The sequence below is a fragment of the Belonocnema kinseyi genome, chromosome 6 (genome assembly GCF_010883055.1).
Source record: "Belonocnema kinseyi isolate 2016_QV_RU_SX_M_011 chromosome 6, B_treatae_v1, whole genome shotgun sequence".
NCBI lineage: Eukaryota > Metazoa > Arthropoda > Insecta > Hymenoptera > Cynipidae > Belonocnema > Belonocnema kinseyi.
The window spans coordinates 73033651-73057564 of NC_046662.1; the positions used below are offsets into that span (position 1 = coordinate 73033651).

At 29.1% G+C, this 23914-nt stretch overlaps 1 protein-coding gene across 6 annotated transcripts in view; it reads left to right on the forward strand.

The window, feature by feature from the left end:
* LOC117174097 (TOX high mobility group box family member 3-like) overlaps window positions 1-23914 on the forward strand; it is a 142855-nt gene that overhangs the window by 62582 nt on the left and 56359 nt on the right. For 5 of the 6 annotated variants that reach the window (XM_033362831.1, XM_033362833.1, XM_033362836.1 and 2 more), the window contains one exon: window positions 11264-11305. The exons of the other annotated variant lie outside the window; for it this stretch is intronic. In XM_033362831.1, the coding sequence (XP_033218722.1) occupies window positions 11264-11305 (42 nt within the window). The remainder of the gene's footprint in view (window positions 1-11263; window positions 11306-23914) is intronic. 6 annotated transcript variants of the gene reach the window in all.

Sequence of the window (23914 nt, forward strand, 5' to 3'; positions counted from 1 at the left end):
TGAAAGATGCCTGTAGCTGAGTCCTCATTTTCTTGAGAAAATTATAACATATCCAAAAACATTTAATCCATTTTCCACTAAAACTTATAGTGCAATAGATATAAGAAAAACCACAATACCCATGATGAAAGCTCAAGATACAGACAAAATCTTTTGTCGCCACGCCACACGTTAGTGACCTTGCTCCGAAAAAATTTAGCTTTTTTAATATCATAGATATTAACTGTTAATATCACATATTTTATACTTCCAATATAAACAGATATTGCCCTTTAATATTTTGTATGGTGAATAGAAAATATTAGATAGTATGCCGTAATATCTATATATTATGGTTAAATTTCAAAGTTTTTAATATATGCTTTTCAATATCTATTTTTCTCCGTGAAGAGTTAAACTATTTGATTTTAAATGGCACTGTTTGGTTTAAAATTAATTTTTCAGTTAAAGATTAGTTTAAATTGAAAATCCTTCTCTTTAGTTGCAAATTTAACTACTTTGTTAAAAATTCGTTTTTTTTTGCTGTAGAAAATTCTACTATTTGGTTGACAATTCATGTTTTTTATATCAAATCAACTTTTTTGGTTAAAGATTCATATCTCAGATTTGAAAATAAAAATGCAAATTTAATTCGATAATTTGGGCTGTGAAGTCTGTATATATGATTCCTTGTTATGATCCTGCTTCAAAATATTCTAGAAAATTTCATTTCGGCGATAGATTACAAATAAATTAACCAGTAAGCATAAATTAAAATGGGGCAAGGTTTTGCAAGAGGTAGAGCCTCCGTTTGTCAGATTATCGAGGGATTAAGGGAATCGTTTAATTGGCTTGCCAATGAGCCACCACGACTGAACCAATTACATGGATCGTAGGAATGATCGTTTTTACTTCTAATTAAGATGAGGATTTGTCGAGTGGTAGCGATAGTGGATACCACCTCAATAACCAAAAACCCCTTACCTCACCCACCAGAAACAGATTAATTTTGCTTTAATCTCCACAAGGGAACGAGATATCGTTCGTCGCTAATGAAACTCGATTATATCCCGGTGCTTCGGTGAAATTTTATTAATTAGCCCTCATATTATTGCACCCGTTTGAGCACGCCGTCATTTCAAAGAACCCCTCTGATCTAAACTTCCGTCTAAGCTAAAAAGATGCGTAACTTGGCCCTAAAACCCTTAGAAATCAGGAAAAAATCAGGTCTTTTGAAAACTGTCAAGGATAATAGATGAGAAATTTTGCCTTCTTTGTTTGAAAATTCATCTCCTTGGTTGAAAATCGTACTATTTTGTTAATGATAAAATTGTTCTTTTAATACAAACTATTAAATTTCTTAATAAGAATTTCTGTTTTTGTTGAAAATTGGTTTATTTTCCCTTCAAATTCAACTTTTTGGTTGCAAATGCAACTGTTAAGTTAAAAAATTATTTTCTTGTTAAAAATAACACTGTTTGGAAGAAAATGCAACTGTTTCTCATTGAAGCTTAATCTTTTTTAATTGAGAATTGGTTGAGAATTAACTATTATTAATCTTTAGATTGCAAAATTCTTAAGAGATTATAAGTAAATTAAAAATTTAATCGATTCTACTCATATAAATGGAACAGATTAAACTTCGAGAATTAGACAATTATTGTGTGGTAAATTGTGTAATTGATACATTTAAAAATGTCGGGTTTAAAGTTTAAATTGTTCGAAATTGTAATTACGAAAGTTTTAATTTCAAATATATATTTGAAATTGTACATTAAAGATTGACAGAAAATGGACACATAATTCGATATTGCAAAAATACTATTTGCTAGTGAAAAAAAACATGCAATTATTTAAGACTGTATCTATTAATTAAAAAAGCTTATATAAATGAGAAGCGTGACGAATAGCAAAGTTTAATAAAAGAATGCGGTTGTGTAAAATTTTCAACTTATTGAAACAATGATAGTGCAGCATCTGATACTGGTAAATAAACTACGTGACCTCCACCTACATAACGTACTTACAAGCTGTTGCTTTAAAACGGAAAAAATAGAATTATTTACACACCTAATCTATTTTACCAAACTTTATTCAAGTTAAAAATAATCCCTTTAATGTATGCGCTAACGTAAACAGTACGAAATTCTGTCAAAACACATCAGCACATCTGACACACTTTGAGTCGTTCACTATCCACATCCATCATTTTCCAGCAAAAACAATCAAGAAAATTTCACCATTTGTTAATATTTTTACTAAATGACATCAATAAAATTAACTTATTTCACTAATTCTGATTTAGAGAGTAACCATCAGAACTACTAAACTTTAAAGACTTTTAATTTGAGATTGAACACTATCCAGGGTGGTCAGTAAGCCGGAAAATGACGGGGAATTTTTACCTCGACTGGAAATTTGGAATAATGGTTAGTTTCAATTTAACAGTAAATATCTATAAAAATATTTATCGAGTAAGGAAAGCCAATATATTTAATTTAGTCATAGATTGCACACTGTTTGCTCTATTCTCTTTCTTTCTAATTTTTAATTTTTCAAATAATACCTATTTTTCCCTGTTCTTGAAAAGCTTCCCCTTTTTATCGTTTTTTCTCTTAGAAAATAAGAATTGTTAAAAATTATTATTATTATCATTATTATTATACCATTTAACCATTTAGGAGTAGGTGTGGATCACTCAGTGAGGAGGAGGGTAATGTAAGGAAGGAGGTGTTAGCTTTTTTTTTATTTAATAAAATTAAGTAAAATATTCCTTATTATGTATTTAATGAAAAAACAGTTTATTTAACTATAATTATCTACAAAAAATGTTTTTCTTTCTCTTTAGGTAAACATTGCAATTCTTATTTATTCTTAATGTTGTAGGGCTCTTTTTATTCCTGGAAGGATTTTCTGAAAATCTTTGCGGTACGTTTTTCTTCAAAAACAAATTTATGCGGGAGTTATGAAACTGTTAATGTTAAAAAGAATATTTTTTTCAAATTCATTGTGAAATGTTATTTAAAGTCCTTAGAATTAAACCTCCTGAGATACGATTTCCATTATATAACTTTTCCATTATTAAACGATTAAATAAAAAGTTTTGGAATAAGAATTTTTTGTAACCTTTAATTCTCAATGAAGGGGGAAGTTTGTTGCGATCCGGGAAAGAACCGGGGGAAATACATTTAAAAACATAAATTGATTAGTTGTGAAGACTTGAAGATGAAAATTTAAGTAACCAGGAATTTCATCACGAGTTTTGAGTGACCATCCCGAATTTTCCATGTATTTTAAAATTGAAAAATTGAAATTTTTAAGTGATTCACTTCCTAAATCATGTATTCGCCTGTACGCATGTTCTGTAGATTCTGCACGTCGTCGTATCACTGGTAATATACTGCTACGGTTATGTCATTAACTGCATAACAGCGATACACATTACACTACGAGGCGAGCTTTACGAGGTCGTTTTACTTAGGGCGCGTAAAAAAGTTCATCTAATTTCGCAATACACTGAGACCGTTACATTTTGTCGTTGGTGCTAAAACTTTTACAGGCTCGCCAATCTCGATTTTTAATTGTTTAGGGGTTGATTTTTCTACCGCCTCAAAATAAGTCTTTAATTATTTAAAAAAACAAAACTAATTCGTTCTTTTTTCAGTGTGGCCGTCTCTCAGGATTAACCTGTAAATCAGGGAAAAGTTGGGAATTGTATTTGTTAGAGAAAAATCAGGGATTTAAAAAAAATCTTGCAAAAGTCTGGGAATTCCTATAAGAGACACTTTAAATAACTGGCAGGGATAATAGATTTTGAGTTCTTGATATGTATATATTTTATCACTAGTAAACAACATTCTGTGTTAGGATTATTAATTGTCAGGGAAAAATTAAGGATTTTAAAAATAAAGTTTTGCGGCTACTCTGATATAATATTCTTGTTAGTAATCCCGTGTAGAAATTATGAGCGGGTTCGGGCCGGATTCCGGCAGGGTTGCCCTGCTTGTATCCGGAATCTAGTCAGACTGCCCGGTCGGATTCTGGTTGGTTTCGTCACGCTGCGCTGGTCGGCTCCCGGCCGGGTTACCCGATCAGATCCCGGATACAAATAGGGTAACCCGGTCGGAATCCGACCGGTTTTTGACTGGGCTCCTCGATCGCATTTTACTGGAGCCTTTTTACCACAGCGAACATATTCTACCAACTGGTAGAGATAAGAATCTTGTCAGCACGTATTTCCACCTGTAAAAAGATGTTGGAATTTCAATTTAAGCACTGCATTAATAATAATAAATATATTAACTACAAACATTGATTCAATGTAAGTACTAAAATATAGGTTATGATTCTTAAGTTTCTGTAAGAAATTGCATAACAAGTTTACCTTAAGCGTAACTTAGTTTGCATAGGTTTTTTTACATGAGATAAAATGAATTTCAGGGGTTTCACGTGACATCCTGACCTATGAAACCGGTTAAGAAAATTGATTTAACATTAAGGTTTAAGAATATTAACAATGCTTACTTATTAACAAAATAATTCACTTATCTTTAAAAATATCCGCTTCCTCCAGAAAATTGGATACAATTTTGTGAAATTTAACAAATTTCTTAACGGATAACCTGGCGTCCTCCGACGTTTTACTCCGTTTCTAGCATTAAAGACTCCGGAAGTCGCCGAATCTTTATTACGTGCAATCATGATAACCTAATTCAAAACCTCGTTCGGAAAAAGTTAGTTCTCTTCTTGTTACATTTTTTGCATATTCATTATAATATATAAATACATAAAAAATAAGCAAAAATCATATCACAAAAAAATGAAGTATAATTTCACTGGGAAACTATGTTTGAAAATAAAAAAGAAGTTGGTCAACAATTTCGCTGTCACGGCAAGTCTGGGAACCGCAGAACCAAAAGTGGGAAACCATATAATAAAACTTAGTTTAATTTTTCTTTCATAATTGACAAAAAAACCCCTTAAACACAAAAAATTGGTCTTTCGCCTATCAGATATTTACAAACGACCAATTTAAAGCAGTAGTTTGTTGATATTTCTTAAGATATTTTTAAGGTTATGATACTTCTATTATGCACCAATTTTGGCCCGACTGGGTCCCGGTGGGAACTCGGTCAGATTCCGGTCCGGCAATTAACAAAATAGTATCCCGGTTTCACCCGGTCAGATTCTGGCCAGAAACCTTCTTCTGGTCGGGTCAAACCGGGCTATTTCTACACGGGATTCATTTGCTTTCTATTTATATTTCTTTTTCTGCAGATGACTCCTCCTGATAAGTCTATTTTTAGTTAATAATTTTATTATTTGCTTAAAAATTCAACAATTTAATTAAGATGTCATACTTTTTGGTTAATGATTCATCTGAATTCAATTAAAAATTCATTTTCTTGCTTGAAAGTTTATACTAGAAGTTTATTTTTTCTAGTTTCGATTGAAAATTGGTGTTGTTTAGTTGAAAATTCAACTGTTTGATTAGAAAATCATCAATTTTGTTTAAAATTCCTATTTTTGGACGAAAATAAATCTTCTTGCTTGAAAATTTGTCTTTGTTTTAAAATTCAACTATTCTGCTGAACATTTAATTATTCGCCGAAAATCCAACTGTTATAATTAACATTCGTCTATTTGGATAGAAAATGTGTCCTTTTGGATTGAAAATTCATCTTTTTTCTGTTGGAAATTCAACTGTATTCTAAAAAATTCAATTATTTGGTTGAAAACGCAACTGTCTGCTGTTGAAGTTTAATCTATTTTGCTTACAATCTAATTACTTTTTTGAAAATATAACTATTTTCTTAGTTAGTAATCTTTTCGACGGTGATTCAACTGTTTTGTTGAAAATTTGACATTTTTAAATCATAATGTAAAATTTTATTCCATTTATAAGATTTTTTTTGTTAAAAACGTTAATTCAAATTAAATTTTCATTTATGATATCTATTATACAAACTGCACTTTCAGCAATTATTTCCAACGTTTCCTGTTCTGCAAGAGTTACTCTCGAAAGTAAAAAAAACTTTATATGACTTTTAATTTAATGAATAATGTTTTATTTGTTGGCTTTCACATCGTATGCATTTTATGAAACCTTCACGAAATGTCGAGCTTTTTGTGAAAGTCTAGTTGTTAATTTAACATTTTGCATTTTCTACTCTTGTGTAATCCTTTAAATTCCTTATCCGCTAAATTGTGTGAACAATAATTTCGAGTTTTCCTTATTAGAAAGACATGACTCTAATTAAATTAATTGGTGCGATATAATTATAATTACGAGTATGTAACCTGCTGAAAAAATGCACATCTAATATCCGCTCCTCAAAGAATCGTGGTAATTTAACGATGAAGTAACAAGTTGAAAAGCGAATTCAGTAAGTCTAATTTTTCTTCTATTTTTATTTATCTATCGTTATAATTTATTAGTCGGGTCCAACCGTTGGATAAGTTATCATTCCTTCTAGAGAAATATTTTATTCAGTGTCTTACTGGAAAAGAAAGAAGGACTCAAGAATCCAAAGAGGCGATTACTTAATATTTTACACTTCATACACTCACAAGCATTTTTACTAACTGTTAAATTATCTCTCTTTTTTCTCTTTTTCTTGTTCATAATTGAGCTCCTGGATACAGAAAGGCATTAAGTCCTCGCAAAAGGATTGCACAAGATTTAAATCCTTTCTGCATCAGGAGGCACTTTAAAAGCAACCCTGATGAAGTTTTAAAGCAACCAAGAAACCAAGAGTGCAGCTGGTATCTTTTTCTTTTTTTTTTCTTGCAGCTGTTGCTTTTTCCTTTGGTGCAATGGCGCCAAAGTGACCCCTGTTTTATCGGCGAGGCATTTTAGAGCCAAAGAGATCAAATTTCAACCAAGACAAATTTTTCAGCTGAGTAAGACAAAAATTGCAACTAAATTGTTGAATTTTCAATCCAAAAAGATAAATTTTCAACGAAAAAATTGAATTTGCAACCAAAAAGTCTGAACTTCGTAATAAAATATTTACATTTTCAACCAGAGAGATGAATTTTTAACAGCGTGGTTCAACTTTCAACCAAGTAGTAAAACAATGAACAGGAATCACATTTAGGTAGCTTCTTACCTTTGTCGTCAGTCAACTTTTCAACAGAAAAATATGAATTCCACAAGAGTCGTATTGTCAATCCGAAAATATAAATTTATAACAAAAAAGTGAATTTCCAACTGAATGTTTGAATTTTAGAGACAAAAACACGCCTTTTATGCCATATAGTTTAAGTTTTCAACAATAAATAAGACTTTTCCACAAAAAAGTTCAACATCAACAACCAAAAACAAAGTTTAAAAAAAATACTTAAATTTTCAACCAAATAGTTCAATTTTCGGCCAAAATAGTTTAATGTTCAACCCAAAAAGACAAATTTTCAAGCATAAAGGATGATTTTTTTGTAATGTTTAATTTTTAACAACAAAATTAATCTTTCAAATAAATAATTCTATTTTTAGCAAAAAAAGATCAATTCTCAGTGAAAAACAGTTAAGTTTAACCAATGAAGACGAATTTGTAGGGAAATATGTACGTTTTTAACCAAAAAAAGATAAATTCTTAAGAAAAATGTAATGATTGATTGATCTAATCATTAACGTCCACTGAGGGAGAAGTAATTTTGAATGGTATAACCAGTAACATTCAGTAATGAAATCAGTAATTTTAATTGATTTTATCCCTAACTTTCAGTGTTTTAATTAGTCATTTCTATTGACTGAAAACCAGTCATTTCAAATGACTATTTGTTGTCATCATCACTATTGACTGACACATTTGTTAAAACGTCTATTTTATCAGTAGAAAGCACTGATTTTTCAGTAAAAGCAGGCTTGATTAATGTCATCGGTAAAATCTTGACTTAAATTTAGATTGTAGACGATAAATATTGGCAGCGAAAAAATATAATGAGCATTCTACAAAATATTCCCTTCTCGAAACAGTATTCTCTCTTCAGAATTCTACTTTCAAGAAGGCTCATTACTCTCGCAGTACACTTAATAAAATTGTAACTTGTAACTCATTTAATGACCACTGCTGCGATGCATTTTTCTCTCGTTTTGTGAAACGGAATGAGTACAAAACTATCCGGCGAATCCTCTTTATGACCTTAGCGAACATTATTCTCATTAATTACACGTTTGCCACAAACAAGGTGCCATTACTTGTGAGGCGTTTTTTAAATGAAGAAAAAAGGGTTGTTGCACAATTCTATATTGATCCCTTTGTCCAGTTTTATGAGCTGATTCCTCGAAGGAGGCTTGTTTTCTGGGCCGACATAAGGAAAATAAACTTAGAATCCTGACATTGCTATGACGCTATCGTGCTGCATAAACGGGAGGGGTTAGGCATTTGAAGAGGGTACTCATGGGGCGGGTCTAAAGGGTTGAGGGGGCTACATGTAATTTCCTGCAATTCCGGACACGCTATTACGAAGTTGTAAAGATAGAATAGCTACATGCTTTCCTCTTGTACTTCTCGACAACCAAGCAGAGAGAAAGAGAGAGAGAGAGATAACAGTGCCGCAAAGGTCGCGAATCTTAATACAATTCAAAGTTTCAAAGCAGAACTGAATTTACTCAACGTGCCATAAATTTCGTGTTACAAACTCGTGGAAGAGAATAGTATAGAAGGGAGATATGAGATAATGGGATTTACTTGTATGACGATTTATTGAATTTGAAAACAAAATCATTATTTAGCTGTAAAATCTTTTAAAAAATCTTTAGTCCGTTTTATATATCTAATTAGAGACTAGAAATATGTTATTGGTAAGCTTTCTTTTCTTAAACTACTGACTGAAAATTTAAAATCGGACACAAAAAAGTTTGCAATTCAAATTTCACCCTGCAAATTTGTCAATTTGGTGGCGCGAAATTCAAATTGAGAGATTCTGTTCTTTCCGTATTAAAAAAAAGCAATTTGATGCTCCTTTGAAAATTGCAGGGTCATAAATTCAAGGCTCTGAAATTAAAATTTTAAAAAATTAGAACTTTTCACTCCCGCAAAGAAAGGTTGACTATTAAAATGTCCAGTCCAGTAGTGAGTGGCCTACATAAATCAATAAATCCTCACAAATATTAACGTACATCTATAACTCGAAATTTTTTCCCCAGGAAATAAATTGCGAGCATAGAAAAAATATTTGATTGTAAAGTTATTTAAATCGAAATTGGATTCACTGGCGCAGAAAACCGATTTTTGCAGAGGAAAAATGCAAAGCGGCAATATCGATATTGTCTTGAACATACACCGCGGAAGTTCTATTTAATATTTTTACATAAAACGAGTTTGATTCCTTTATTTTTCCATGCCGGATTGATGTACTGCCGTACAAACTAAAAAGATACATAAGTGATATTGCCGCTTACGTCGACTTTTTCATTGCCAAGTTTAAGAGAATCACTCTAAGCAGCAATGTCATTTACGTATCTTTTTAGTTTGTACGGCAGGATAAGCGTCCCGAATTTTTTTCTAATTGAGAAATAACTTAATTTTTCAAATTAAAAAGCATTGTGCTCTATATTTCTACGATACGAATAACTTTCATTATTTCCAATAACTAAGAAATATTTCAATTGTCCGGAATTTAATTGAAGAATAACTGTAAAGCTATTTCAATGTCCGACATGAAATTGATTTATTCGCCGTCATACATTAACATCCAACATTACACAAATCCTTGAAGAACGATTTAAGATTTTTGCCCTTGCTTAATTACCACCTCGGCCTTAATTACTCTAATTACCTTTCGGAAGAAAAGCTTGTTACTTGTACGTAAGCTGCATTTAAAATTTTTAACAAAAACAAGAACGGTGATCCTATGGTGATCCTATATATGGAAATAATGATAATATTCAACTTCGAGAGTAAAGAAAATTATTTTATTTTCTTATGAACCAGATTTACTGAATCAATTTCTCTTCTGCTGATTTTTTTTATTGTGTGAATACTAAATCAAGAATGCAATTAATGGTTGCTAAAGAGAAAGTGTGTAGCTCGTGCACCCGCGTATGGCGTTAAATTGACGATTGTGAAAGATATGAGTGATTTCGAATTTGCAATGTTATTTTTTTATTCTCCGCAATCATTAATAAAAAAATTAATCGCTTTTGATTGAAATATAAAAGAAAGTTTTATTTGCAAAAAATCAACTTATGAATGAGAGGGTATCCTGTTTATGTAAATAAATACATTTTTTTATATCTGTTTTTAAAAGATTGTATGTAAAAATGTTACAGCATTAAGATTCTGATCTTTGAATATTGATGTTCAGGGAAAATTAAAAGTATGTACCGGAAAACAATTAGGGAATTTTGAAATATAACTAGTATGGGATAGTAATGTTGTCAATCAGGGTAAAATAATTTTAATGTTATATTTTTTGTGTTATTTTTTCAGGTTTTTGTCGAAAATTCATAATGTGGTATTGAAAGTTTAACCGAAATCTTTCATGGCTGATTATCCTACTATTTTTTTGAAAATGCACCTTTTTAGTTTTCAAATTTATCTTATAAAAATGCAACTCTTTGGTTGAAAATTAATCTTTTTTCAATTTCAATGCATTTTTTGTCTTCATTGATTCATCTCTGGTTGAAAATTTGACTATTTTGTTGAAAATTCTTTTTTTGTTATTTAGTGATGTTCGGCTTGGAAATTCAATTGTCTTCTAAAAAAGTCTTCTTTTTGACTTGCAAATTTAACTTTTTTAAATTCAACTGCTGTTTGTTGAAGTTTAATATTTTTGTTATAAAATATCGACTATTTGGTTGCCATTTCATTTTTTAAAGTATAACTTTTTTGTTGAAACTTAGTTTCTTTTGCTTTAAATTTCAACTATTTAATTGGAAATACAACTATTTGATTGAAAATTTAACTGTTTTCGGTGGAATTTTCTTAGTTTTATTGTTGGAAATTGTAATATTTGATTGAAAATTCGTTTCTTTTGTTGAAATTCAATTGTTTTATAAAGAATTCAATAACTTGGCTAAAAGTTAAACTTTTTCGTTATGATATATCTTTTTTGTGTAAAAAGTTAAACATTTGGTTAAAATTTCATTTTTTTAGGTTGAAAATTCAACAAATTAGTTATAAAATCAACAAGTAATTTTTCTGTTTGAAATAAACAAAATAAATTTGAAATTAAAAAAAAAGTTGAATTGGAAGTTATAAAATGAAAGTTACGTACCTTCAAAATAAAAACTGAATTCATGTGCAAAGTTTAGCATTTTATTTTATTTCTGTTTCAGGTGAGTCCACTTAAAAGGAGTTTATTTGATAAAACACATAAGGTAAATTTTTATTAAAGTAAGTGTTGCGTTTGAAGGGGGGAAAGCTAAAACGGTGCTAAGTAAAATCAACCTAATTTTATAGGATAACGAAACACTTTTCTAGAGGAAAATTTACAACCGATTGAAAAACTTTTTTTCGTGTAGGTGGGTGGATTAATTTAATTGAAATCGTGTAAAAAGATAGATGGCGCTGCTTGTGCATGTAGTAATCCGATGGAAATTGGCGATAGATTTTCGCAATGAAAAACGAAACTGTTTTTATTTGTATAGAAAACAATTTATAATCATCAATATAATAATATGTCTGATTCATGTTTCCGCTGGAAATTTTTTTCCGATATAGAAATCGGTATCACGGAACAAATTCGTGTTCGAAAGTGTTCAGATTGATTCGAGATAAAGTTGATTTGAAATTAGTAGTAACGAATGCATAAAGCATGGAAATAAGTTATTTTAGTAAAAGGAGAAGGTGTCTTAGGAAATCAACAGAGCGTGAAATACTAGAGTACGCACCACGTGCGAATCGCGATTTTGCCATGACGCTTTCGAATTCACTTTCGCAGGATTTGGCCACGATGTTAAATCTCGAGTGACTGGGCACGAGGAAATTGAAATTTCACATCAAACACGAGAAAAGCGTAAATTATTTGTGATATCTCGATAAAATTGATTGAAAGCGAAAAATAATTAAAAATATGCAATACATTTTAATAAAAACCACTACCAACATAAAATATTATTAAATTCCATAGAAATATATTTTAGTAAAGGAGGTGCTTGCAGCTCCAAGCGTAAAATATTTTTAATTTAAAAATATTTGACATGCCATGCAATTTTTCTCTATACTTTATTTGTAATGTTCACGGAAAACGTCACATTTTTTAATTAAACTTCATGGCTCAGTTTATTCTTTCTTTTTTTACTACACTATTGTACGGAACCGAGCGCTCAGAATTTTAATTAGAAATTACGTTAACGAAAATAATTTGCAATTTAATTGCTTTCGATTGTGTTCTCAGTGATGTGCTTTCAATATCTGGCGTAATTAAATTATACCAGATAATTCCGGCTATTAAAATTTGGAAATTTAAGTTAATTTAATTTCGAAGCTACTAATACAATTTTGAAGTTTGTAGCTGAGGTTCCTGTGACTGAACTTAATTAGGTCTTTGATAGGGCATATTTTACGAGGTGAAGTGTTCTCGAGTTTTAAGCTCTGGGTAAATTAAAATTCTTCAGATTCTTGAACGATCGGTTTTTCAATATTGGATTATTATTTAATAATGCTGAGGAACACCTCTCTCTCTCTCTCTCCCTCTCTCTCCCTCCCTCCCCCCCTCTCTCTCTCTCATACTTATAAAATATTCAAACCTTAATTTATTTAAAGGGTCCCGGGTCATAAGGGCGTAAGCGTCAAATTTCGGAACTGTGTTTCATTGACTTGAACTAATTTGTTTTGTTTAATTCATGAAATGATTTGATAAATTTATTACTAGAAAGGAAAATTTACAAATTTTTAGAAGATAAATCTATCAATTCAGTTGAAATATCACTTGAAAATTTTCGATAAAAAGCGTTTTGATTTGATCAACTGTAAATATAAATCAATTGTTTATTTCTTAAATTGAACTGTAGTTCCATTATTAGAAATTGAACTATAATTGGTTTTTACTTTTAACGAAGTAGTTGAGCTGTCGAACAAAAAGATGAATTTTCAACCAAGTACATAAATTTTTAACCAAAAGGTTTAATTTGCAACTGAAAATGGTAAATTTGTAACAAAAAGTGTAATAGTTAAAGTTGCAGTTTTAAGAAATTAATTTTTATCACAGAAAATCGATTCTTCAACAAAATAAATGAATTTTTAAACAAAAAGTTTGAGTCTCAACAACAACAAAATAATATTTTTTAACCAAACAGTTGCATTTTTAACTAAAAAATATAAAATTTTAGCTAAAAATATAGTAGTTAAAGTAGTTTCAACCAAGAAGTAGAATCCTCAAACAGAGCAGATTAATTTTCAATCAAACATTAGCGTTTTAATAAAAAATATGCAATTTCTATCAAAAGAGATGAATTTTTAAGGACAATCTCTACAAATTAAATTTTGAGAGGTTTATGATATTAACAAAATAGAAAATTCTCGATAATAAAAAATTGCTGAATTAAAATTTCCGACATTATAGAATTTCCGAAACTGCAAAATTGTTAACCATAAGAAAATTCACGAATAATAAAAATTCCCTATTCTAAAAAATTATGAAATTGTTAAATAATACTTTGATTTGATGACTATATTTTTTATTTTATTATTTATTTTGTATCCAAACAATTTTTTGACGTTTTAGGTGCGGGAATTTCATAATTCAATAATTTCCCTGTGTCGGCAATTTTATAGTATCGGATATTTTATAATTTCGACAATTTCATTTATCGGCATTTTTTGTCATCCCGCTAAATTTCGAATTTGAAATTTTCAATTGTAATTGATCCATAAAAAAAAATATTTGTAATTAAAATTACACAATTTGACAATATTACATATTTGAAATTTAAATTAATTTAATTTCGCAGCTATTGATATAATTATGAAGTTTCTAGCTGAGGTTCCTATGAACAATTATTAACCTGGAATGATTTAAAATAAAAATAATTTTACTTCTAATTTAACAAATGTATAGTTTACAAACATTCGTAATCATTCAATTCTTCGTTTTGTCTTTTCTTTTCACGATTCCATAGAGCTAAGGAATAGATCGAAAGTACTTCCCTCTTTTTTTAATTTAAAAATAAAAAAATTATGCAATAAAATCGTTCTTAGCGTTAATTTTTGACTTAACTCCTGAATTCTGAAAGGTTTTTATATTGAGAACGTGTATTTTACGATCCACATGATATTCTTTGATATTTAACTATATTTTCTCTTCATCGTCTTCCTCGATCTACAAGACGGAACCGAAGTGCATCCCTTGCCCTCAGTAATAGGATTCGTCATTGCCGACAATTTTAACCTTTCAAACTCGATTATAAAATGTATTTACCTAAGAGCGAACTTCAGCTTGAATGTAAAACAAGAGTCGAAGTCTGCGGAAGAAGAGTGGACGAACTTCGATTGGTGGGGTTGGCGAACAAGTTGAAAAGGGTGAAAGTGGGGGGGGGGGTAGATACTTTCCGAGTTAGGAAACCATCTAAATAATATTTCCACTGGAGTAAATTCACGAGGCCAACTTTTAACGAGATGGCGAAGCAAGTTTGGATTTCTCAGCAAAGAAAAATGACGTTTTTCGCAGCAACGTCGATACTTCAATCCACAGACACAAACACTTTTACACAACAGTTCTCCATTGCAGCGAAACCAATATATGGAAGTGATGCCATGTCGCAAAGTAGTGTGGCTTTTTATTTTAGAAGTTTTCACAAATCGCCACCAAATTGCGAACTTGTTGTCATGATATGTTTATTTGTCTACCGGCTCATTTAAAAATATTGCAATCCATTCCCTGTTAAAAATGGATTGTAAACTTTACAGTTTCGAAAGAGAAAGTGTCATTCTGTCAAACATCAGGCGTGTTTTTACAATTTGCAATTTATAATTTATAATTTATAATTTCTTTCACAGTTCAAACTGGAGGGTTTTTCAAGCATAGTTTATAGCTGTAGAATGGAATTGAATTTTAAAAAAAGTGAGCCACTAAAGATTAGTGGAAAGTTACTAATTCAATTGTGGAATTTTATAAGTTTTAGTGAATCGAAATTAAATTTAGAACTTGTCGTGATACGCTTATTTTCTACTGGCTCATTTAAAAATATTGTAATCCATTCATTGAAAAAAATCAATTTTGAAGTTTACAATTTCGCTATAGAGGAATCGGCGAATCTGTAAAACTTCAAGGTTGTTTTTACAATTTATAATTTTTGTTACATTTTTGAAATGAAGATTTAGCCATTATTCTTTTGGAGTTTGAGGCTTTAAAATTGAATTCAATTTTTTAAAAAGCTACTAAAGATTAGTAGAAATTGACTAATTCAATAGAGGAAAACGACAACGCTACTCTAACAGATAGTATCGGATCACTAAGTGAGTGATCTATTAAAAATTAGACTTGACTTCGAAAGATTATTATTCTGTTTTAAAATTCAACAATTTTGCGAAAAAGTCTTTCTTTTTGAATGAAAAATCAATTGTTTCGTTAGAAATATTCGACTTTTTAGTTTGAAAATTCAATTATTATTTTTTAATTAGTCCTGTTTAGTTGAATTGGACTGTTTTTGGTTCAAAAGTAAAATTCTTCTAGTTTAAATATCAACTATTACATTTTCGCAGAGAATTTGTCTTTTTTGGTTGAAAATTTCACTATTTAGTTGAAAGTCGAAGTAGTTCGTTGAAAATTATTCTCTTTTTTTGGTAGAAATTTAATCTTTAAACATGAAGATTTAACGTTTAATTAGGAAAATTTTTTTTTGAAGCCTCATAATTTTATTTAAAAATTCATTCGTTTAACTAAAAATTTAACTAATCCGTTTTTCGTGAAAAATGAATCTCTTTCGATAGAAATTTAATCTCCTCGATTGAAAATGTATCTGTTTGGTTGAAAATTGAAGTATTTCTTTGAAAATTAATTTGACTTTATTACAATTTTTTTACTTAAAATATAACTGTTCTGTTTTTTGTTCAAAATTCATTTCTTTGTTTGAATATTATTTTTTTGTCTAGAAAATTACTTTTTGTAACTGAAAATTTGACTTCCACTTTCGCTTGCAAATTTATCCTTTTCATATGAAAATTGATTTCTTTTGTTGATAATGCGTATTTTTTATATAATTCAACTGGTTTTGATTGAAAATTAATATATTTTTGGGTGGAAATATCTACTATTAATTTTTTTTTGAGAATTCATTTTTTTGTATCGAAGATTCATCACTTTAGTTGGAAATTTAGCTATTTTGTTAAACATTCAATTTTTTCTTTGTTGAAAATTAATTGTTTTATCTGAAAATTTAATTCTTTTGTTTTTTGTTTAAGAATGATCCTTTTGAGTTGAAAACTCAGCTATTTGACATATTATAAAATTCTGAAATATTCTTGTCACTAAAAGTGTTCAAAATAAATTGAGAAACAAACTTTTTTAAGGAAAAATGGAAAATTGGTGAGTGGACAGGTCACTTTTGTAAAATATCAAATTCATAAATTTAGCATGTGATGATTCAATATTAATAAGGCCAGATTAATTCAACTAGGGCTCATTTAATGCAAAATTTAGTAAACCTTTCAACAGCTTACAAATATTTTTATCTATATTCTCGGCGGCGCTATCACGTCTCAAAGTCAAGACTAATTTTTATTAGGTCACCCGGTTAGTGGTACTACGTTATCCGACAGTAGTGTAATTGGTTAGTGAAATATATGAACTTATTTAGGCCCTTGTATATTAATCAAAAGAAGGTTATATAGAAATAGGAAGCGTGACTAATAGAAAAGTTTAATGAAAGAAGGCGACTGTGTATAATTTTCAGCTTTATTGAAACAATGAGAAGGTAATATTGTAAAACTTGCAAATAAGCTACGTCGCTTCCACCAACATAGCGTGTTTATAATTTATTGCTTCAAAATAGAAAAACTAGAATTATTTGTACACCCAATCTATCTAACCTCACTTTATTCACGTTGAAAAAAATTCCACTTCAGGTCCACAGTTTTATATAAAAAAAATCGACAAGAAAAGTTTACTCATTGATTAGTAATCGAAATCACTAACGAATTTGTATATATTTTCCCTAATTGACTTTACTGACATCAAATTTTGATTTCTGTAGTAAAATCATATTTCAACTGTTTTTAACAGTTTCCCTATACAATTTCAAATACTGAGATTTAACTTATCCAATTTACTTTTTTCTCTGAATAGACCATTAGGAATTGGAATATAAAAAGTATCCACCATATTTCTGCGGGAAGGAAGGCTGAACAGTAAAAACAGATTTTAAAATAATTGACAATATTGCAGACAGATGAATTAGTGGAAAAATATTTATTAAAACTCCTTCAACTTGATTTCGTATATGGAAAACAAGTCTCCAAACGAGTTTATGCAATAAGATTCAACATGGAGAATTTCTCTATCTATAGTTACTAGTCAATTAAACTTCTGGCATGATTGAACCAATTGAATATGTAGTCAGCCTAATTGACCGATTCAACTCAATTTAAAAAGTTTAAGGATGTAATTTATTGAATCGATGAATTGTGTTTTACTTGAAAAGGTCTGCTTATTTACTTCAATTACGTCTAGTTACTTAAATTAGAAGCATATACTTTTATCCTCATTATTATTATTATAGAACACGTTCAATTTATTTGTGATTACAAAATAGAATTTAATTGAAATCTAGTCCACGAAAATTCCTTTAAAAAAATTAAAAAAATAAACTCGTAAATCTCCAATTAAAAAACTTTCCGCTCTTTTAATTACGAAGCCTCTAATTTAGCCGGTATGGAAGTAGAAAATAATTCAAACTATAAACCATTTCAAAAGTGACTATCTGTCAAATTGATTAAATATTCATTAATTATCTGATATTAACAACTTTACTAAAATATTATTTGAATTGTTTCATTAATCAAAGTTATCATGTCAGAGATAAATTTTAATTAATACACCTGGCTTAGATTAATTCAACGGAACGTGTTCTATATCCACTAAAATGATGAAATTTATTCCCTGGACGACCATGAATCCCATTCCCCTTCACAATTTCACAATCTGCTTGAAATGTTTCCGTAAAAATACTTTTAAGAGCTCTAAATTTTAATTTTTGTTTATATTTTATTTGATTGAATTCTTCTAAATTCCTTCATTCCTGTGAATTCACCTTGAATTCTTGGAAATTCCCTTTGTATTTTTATCAAAATCTTTGTCACTTTCCCTTGATTTTACATGAATTTCATCGAGTTCCAGTGAATTCTTCTAAGTTCCCTCGAATTTTACTGAAATCAATGGAATATTGGATTTTTTAATCTCATGCGTACTTCATTAGAATGCTCCTGAATTTGGTTAATTTGTCTGATTTTTGTGTATTCCATGTAATTCTTTTCGTTCCCCTTAAATTTTACTGAAATTCTTCAAATTTTATTTAATTCGTATTCTTTTTAACTTTTTTCCAGTTCACTTAAATTCTTCTCACTCTTATTTTACTCAATTCTATAAACTTTTTTTATTTGTTTTAATTTTTGTTTTATTATATAAGGTCAAATTCTTATGAATTTCATCAAAGTTTAAAAATTTATCTTTTTTAGTAGAAAATTAGTCTTTATTTGAATTTTTTTTAAATTCTTATCTATGTAGAAATCTCATCTTTTGTAGTTAAAATATTAACTACTACATTTTGTTGTTGTTGTTGAGAATTCACCTTTTTATGTTCAGTATTCCACAAATTGGTTTGATTTGAAAATTCAATTTTTTTGATACTAAAACAAAATTCTACAATATTTTTGTACATATTGAGCTGTACGAATATTGAAAGGAATTCAATTATTTTTCAGTTTTGACATTGACCAAGAGAGCGAACATACTCAAGTTCAAAGTGAGTTTGCAATAAAATGATTAAAGTAATAATTACTCAATGCACCTTCGACACGTTTATGGTTTACTCATTAATTTCCACTTTGAAAACATATTTTTTAACGAGCATTGTGAGATTGACTATAAATAATAAGGAAAGTATTGGACCTCGATTTGGAGGAAGTAGAAGGAGAAGCTAACGAGATAATGACATATGAAATGGCACTAATGACTGTCATTCTTCGCGTGATGTTCAACACTACAACCTAGTCAGTAATAATAAGTGAAATAATGATAACGAATCGCTATTCGCTTGGATGTAGTTTGAAGTTAATATCATTTCACCTGCGTTTTGCAACGTCATTTGCCCATATTGTTCTGGTTGGTTCAGAATTTATACGTTTATACAACTCGGGCATTATATATCTGCCATTAACTAATGAAATTCGAGATTTATGTAAATACCACTGATACCTATTATTCGCCATTGTATACGTACAGGAGTTCTATAGTCCGCAGTAAATAACTGGCGTTAATTCTGCAGATGGTTAAGCCGGTTCCGATTCGCTTTTGGCTTTGAATTACCGCTCGATTAAACACCCCTAATGTTTTAGTCTAAACCCTCTCTTCTATTAATTATTATCCTCTTTTCAATATATCGCAATTAGTTTCAATCATTTTTGCTAAATAAATTACAATTTATTTCTGTGATATAAATTTGGGATCAACCAATCGAAATGATGGGAATACCACTGAAAGCATCTGAACTGGGAGAAACTAAAGTAGCATCTATAGAGAGTTTGCTACTGGTCAGGGAATATCAGCGAATTCCAGAGAAAATTTGAATGAGTCAGGGAATTCTTGATAAACTAATGTTGAAGTTAATTTTATTTTATTTTTTTCTGTTGAAAATTCAACTATATAGTGAACAAAATAATCCTTTTTGATGGAAAACTCAACTATTTGATTAAAATATCGTATTTTGTCTTTAAAAAAACTCAACTGCTTTGTAGAAAATTCGTTGTCTAGGCATGAAAGTTGAACATTTTAGATGACATTTTTTCTTTATTGATTGAAAGATCCTTCTTGGTTGAAAACTAAATTTTCTAGTGAAAATTCGCTTTTTTGGTTCCAATTAATTTTGTAGTCTAGAAATTTCATCTTTTTTTGTTAAAAATGTAAGTTTTTGGTTAAAAAAAATGAAAATTTAACTATTACATGTGAGATCTAATGATTTATTTGTTTTTGTTCTTAGATGAAATAATTTATCATTTGAAGATTCATCGTTTTAGATCAAAATAAATTTCATTGAGTCAGAGTTTAAACACCTTGTAGAAAATTTAACTATGTATTTCAAAATTTGTGTTTTCGTTCTGATCCAAAAGATGAAAATCTATTTCTTTGCCTGGAAATTTAACTATTTCATCTTTGGCTAAAAATTAATTCCTTCAGGTACGAGTTGAACTATTTTGTTGAAAATTCAATTATTTGGTTGGATATTAATATTTTTGGTTGCGAAGTTTGACTTTACTGTAGAAAATTCGTCTTTTTGGCATGAAATCTCAATATTTTGGATGACATTTTTTTCTTGTCTGAAAAAATTTTTTTTCTTAAAAATTACAATCTTTCGTTGAAAATTCGTTGTTTTTGTGTAAAAATTCATCTCTTATCGTAAAATCGACATCTTTTTTGGTTAAAAATGCAACCTTTTGGTTTGAAAAAAGATTTCTGTACCTTAAGTTTTAACTATTCCATGTGTAATTGAAAATGTGTCTTCTTTACGTGAACATTTAATTATATGGTTAACAATTCACTTTTTTATTAAAGATTCATCACTTATTGTAGTTTAAAATTCATATTATTGCTTTACAAACTCAAATGTTCTGTTGGAACATTCGTCTTTTTCATATGAAAATTCAACATTATTTGGATGAATTTTTTACCTTGTCTGAATATTCTTTTTTTGTTGAATATAAAACTGTTTATTATAAATTTTTTATTTTTATTAAAGAGACATTTTTATCCCAAAATTTATCCTTTCTTGTGAAAATTTATTTTATTTTGTTAAAAAATCGTCTTCCTCAGTATAAAATAAACTTTCGTTGAAAAATACCCATACCTGAAAGAAAAATTTATGACGATCAAGGGAAAATGAAAAATTGGTCAGTCCAACTAAAAAATCTCTTTTTTAACAATCTTTTATATTGTTTTATTAGCTGCCTCTTTTCGATTCAAAGCGGATATTGGAAAGTGGGTTATAATTAATTATTTTAATAATTTCAGATAATACCTCCATAAAAGCATGTGAATTATTTCTCTACTTTATAATACTTTTTTTCTTGAAAGCAATTTTGCTCATGGCCTTTCGGGTTATAATACCCGGCTATAATCAAGGTATATAAGTTGTAAAATGCTAATTAAAAGAGCTAATTAAAATCAGCTAATTAAAAGAGCACAGTTCCCTGAATAGTCGACTCGAAAGTTCCTTTTGTTTTCTATTCTTTATACTTTATTCTTTATACTTTATTATTTAAATTTCATTAAAATCAAGTCTGCCTTCTAATTTTGTAGGCAACTTTAGCATTCATCAAATTTACAATGGCCTCTCCACATTAATTTATTTAGATTTATAATAACATTTTTATTAATTTTAATATGATTGTTATATTAGTACTGTGACTTCATAGACTAAAGAGGTTTTCTCGTTTCTGAACCAGGTCAGTTCAATGATTTGTTTTACACGAGGGACAAAAAATGGCAAGATAATCCTGTGAAAGCCGAGAGTTTATGAGTTTTCATGCTCACAAACCGATTTCTATAAGTCGATTTATAGTCGCGTGACGTACTACCTTATTTCTTCTTTCTTTAATAATAATCCTTTTTTGCCAGAGACAAACCGGTTCCAGTATCGATTGAGTGACCATGTAAGTGTACCGATAGCATTTAAGTTATATGTTTGCTTATGAAATGCAACTCGATAACATCCTCGAATTGAAAATTATTTTTTTAAACACAATTTTTACCAAAAATGTTGTCTGCTTATCAACAGAAAATAGAAGAGTTTGCTTGCCGCTAGGTAGCACTAAAATGTCTATTCAAAGTTGCAGAAAAATGTCAATTTGTTTGTTGAATTCAACTGTTTTTGATTAAAAATGCAAATTTTTTGGTTAAAAATTCAACTGCTTGGTTAAAAGTTGAATTACTTTGTTAAGTATTTATTTTATTCATTGAAGATTCTTCTCTATGGTTGAAAATTATTCTTGTTGGTTAAAAATTCATTTCCTTGATTGTGAAATCATTTCTTTGACTGAAAATTCGTCTGTTTTAGTTGAAAATTGATATATTTTTTTGAAAAGTCGTTTTTTTTTTATAGAATATTATACTTCTGGTTTGAAAATGTTTGAAAATTGATCGATTTTGTTGAAAATTTTTGTTTTGTTCTTGAAAATTTCTCTTTTTTAGTTGAAAATTGAACTATTATGTTTAAAAAACTGTTGTTTTTTTCTGTTGAAAATTAATTTTTTCAACTGAAATTGTAAATGCACTGCTTTCGGTTAAAAATAAGTATTTTGTTGAAAATTCGTTTTTTTTTTATAAAAAATTGTTGAGTTGAAAATGCATTGCTTTGGTTGAACTAAAAAAATATTTTGTTGAAACTTCGTTTCTTTTTTGTTTGAAAATTCTTTTTTTACTGAAAATTAGATTAATTCATTTTTTGTTAAAAATTTATCTTTTTGAGTTGAAAATTCATTTATGTGGCTTAACATTTATAATTATTCTTGAAAGCTTGTCTTTTCTAAAATATTATTCCTTTTTTGTAAATTCATGTTTTTGGTTAAGTCTTCCTTTTAAGAAGAATGCATTATAAGCAGCATTTAAATAAAAATGAATGGAAAAAGAATTAGGAATTTTAATTAAAACCAGATTGAATTAAAATTGAAGGGAGAGCTTTCTATCAGGAACTAATTGATTAGATTAAGATTAATCTATAAGATACATCTAAATTGAATTATTTTCTGATTGGGTGGTTCTGTTCTATTGAATGCCTCTAACGAGTTGAAAGTTTGATAAGAATGTAGTTTAATTTGGAGTTGAGTTAGCATTAGTCTCACGAATTCAAAATGGCGTCGCAGCGACTTCCTGTCACCCTGAAATTGCGAGTTATTCTACCGTTTATAATACCCACCCTGCTGGAACTTTCAGTGATGGAATGGAGTGGAACAAATGTAACTAATGCAGCAGAAGTTTCTTAAGAATTGCAGCTCTCGAAGAAAGCTTATAGTATACATGTATATTCTTCTACAAATATTACATATGGAAATTTCCTTCTTTTATATTTTCTGATTCCTCCAGATTTCAGAGATATACATTTTCTTTTCAATTTTTCATTCAGTGAAATAAATTTCCCAGTTGCAGTTATTTTTGCCCATAGAACTTTAATAAAATTGAAAATAAATATTGTGGAAAAAAGAGGTCAAAAGATATATAAATCTCAGTCATTATTTGAATAATTGAAAGCTTCCAAATTAGATCGCAGTAGTCAGTGTTAATATTTATTCTAATTTTAATCAGTGTTAGATTTTTGACTTTAAAATACAGAATTTAATAAAGAATTATAATTTTATCTTGGAATAACTAATTTTCGACATGCAACAAAAAGTTTGAGAAAACAATTTTAATTCTGCTTTATTCAAAGGGAATTCGGAAAACGATCCTTTTGATACTTCCTTGTTCGAAATCAGAATTAAAAAAAAAAAATATTATTTTCTTCAAAAATGAACATTTTCCAGAATTTAAAACTTGCCTTTCGTACACTTTATAAAAGGGTAGTTACTACATTTTTAAATTATTATAGAAAATGTTGAAAATAAAATGTTATCCTGAATTGGAACAGGGAATTTTTGAAAGTAAATTAAATTGTTACTTAAAATAGGAAATTTCCGTAACTAAGATAAGAGTAAAATTAACGCAATTGACATGAGATTCATGCGCATAATAAGCGGGAAATCCCTAATGGACAAAGTAAGTAACGAGATAATTCTAAAGGAAT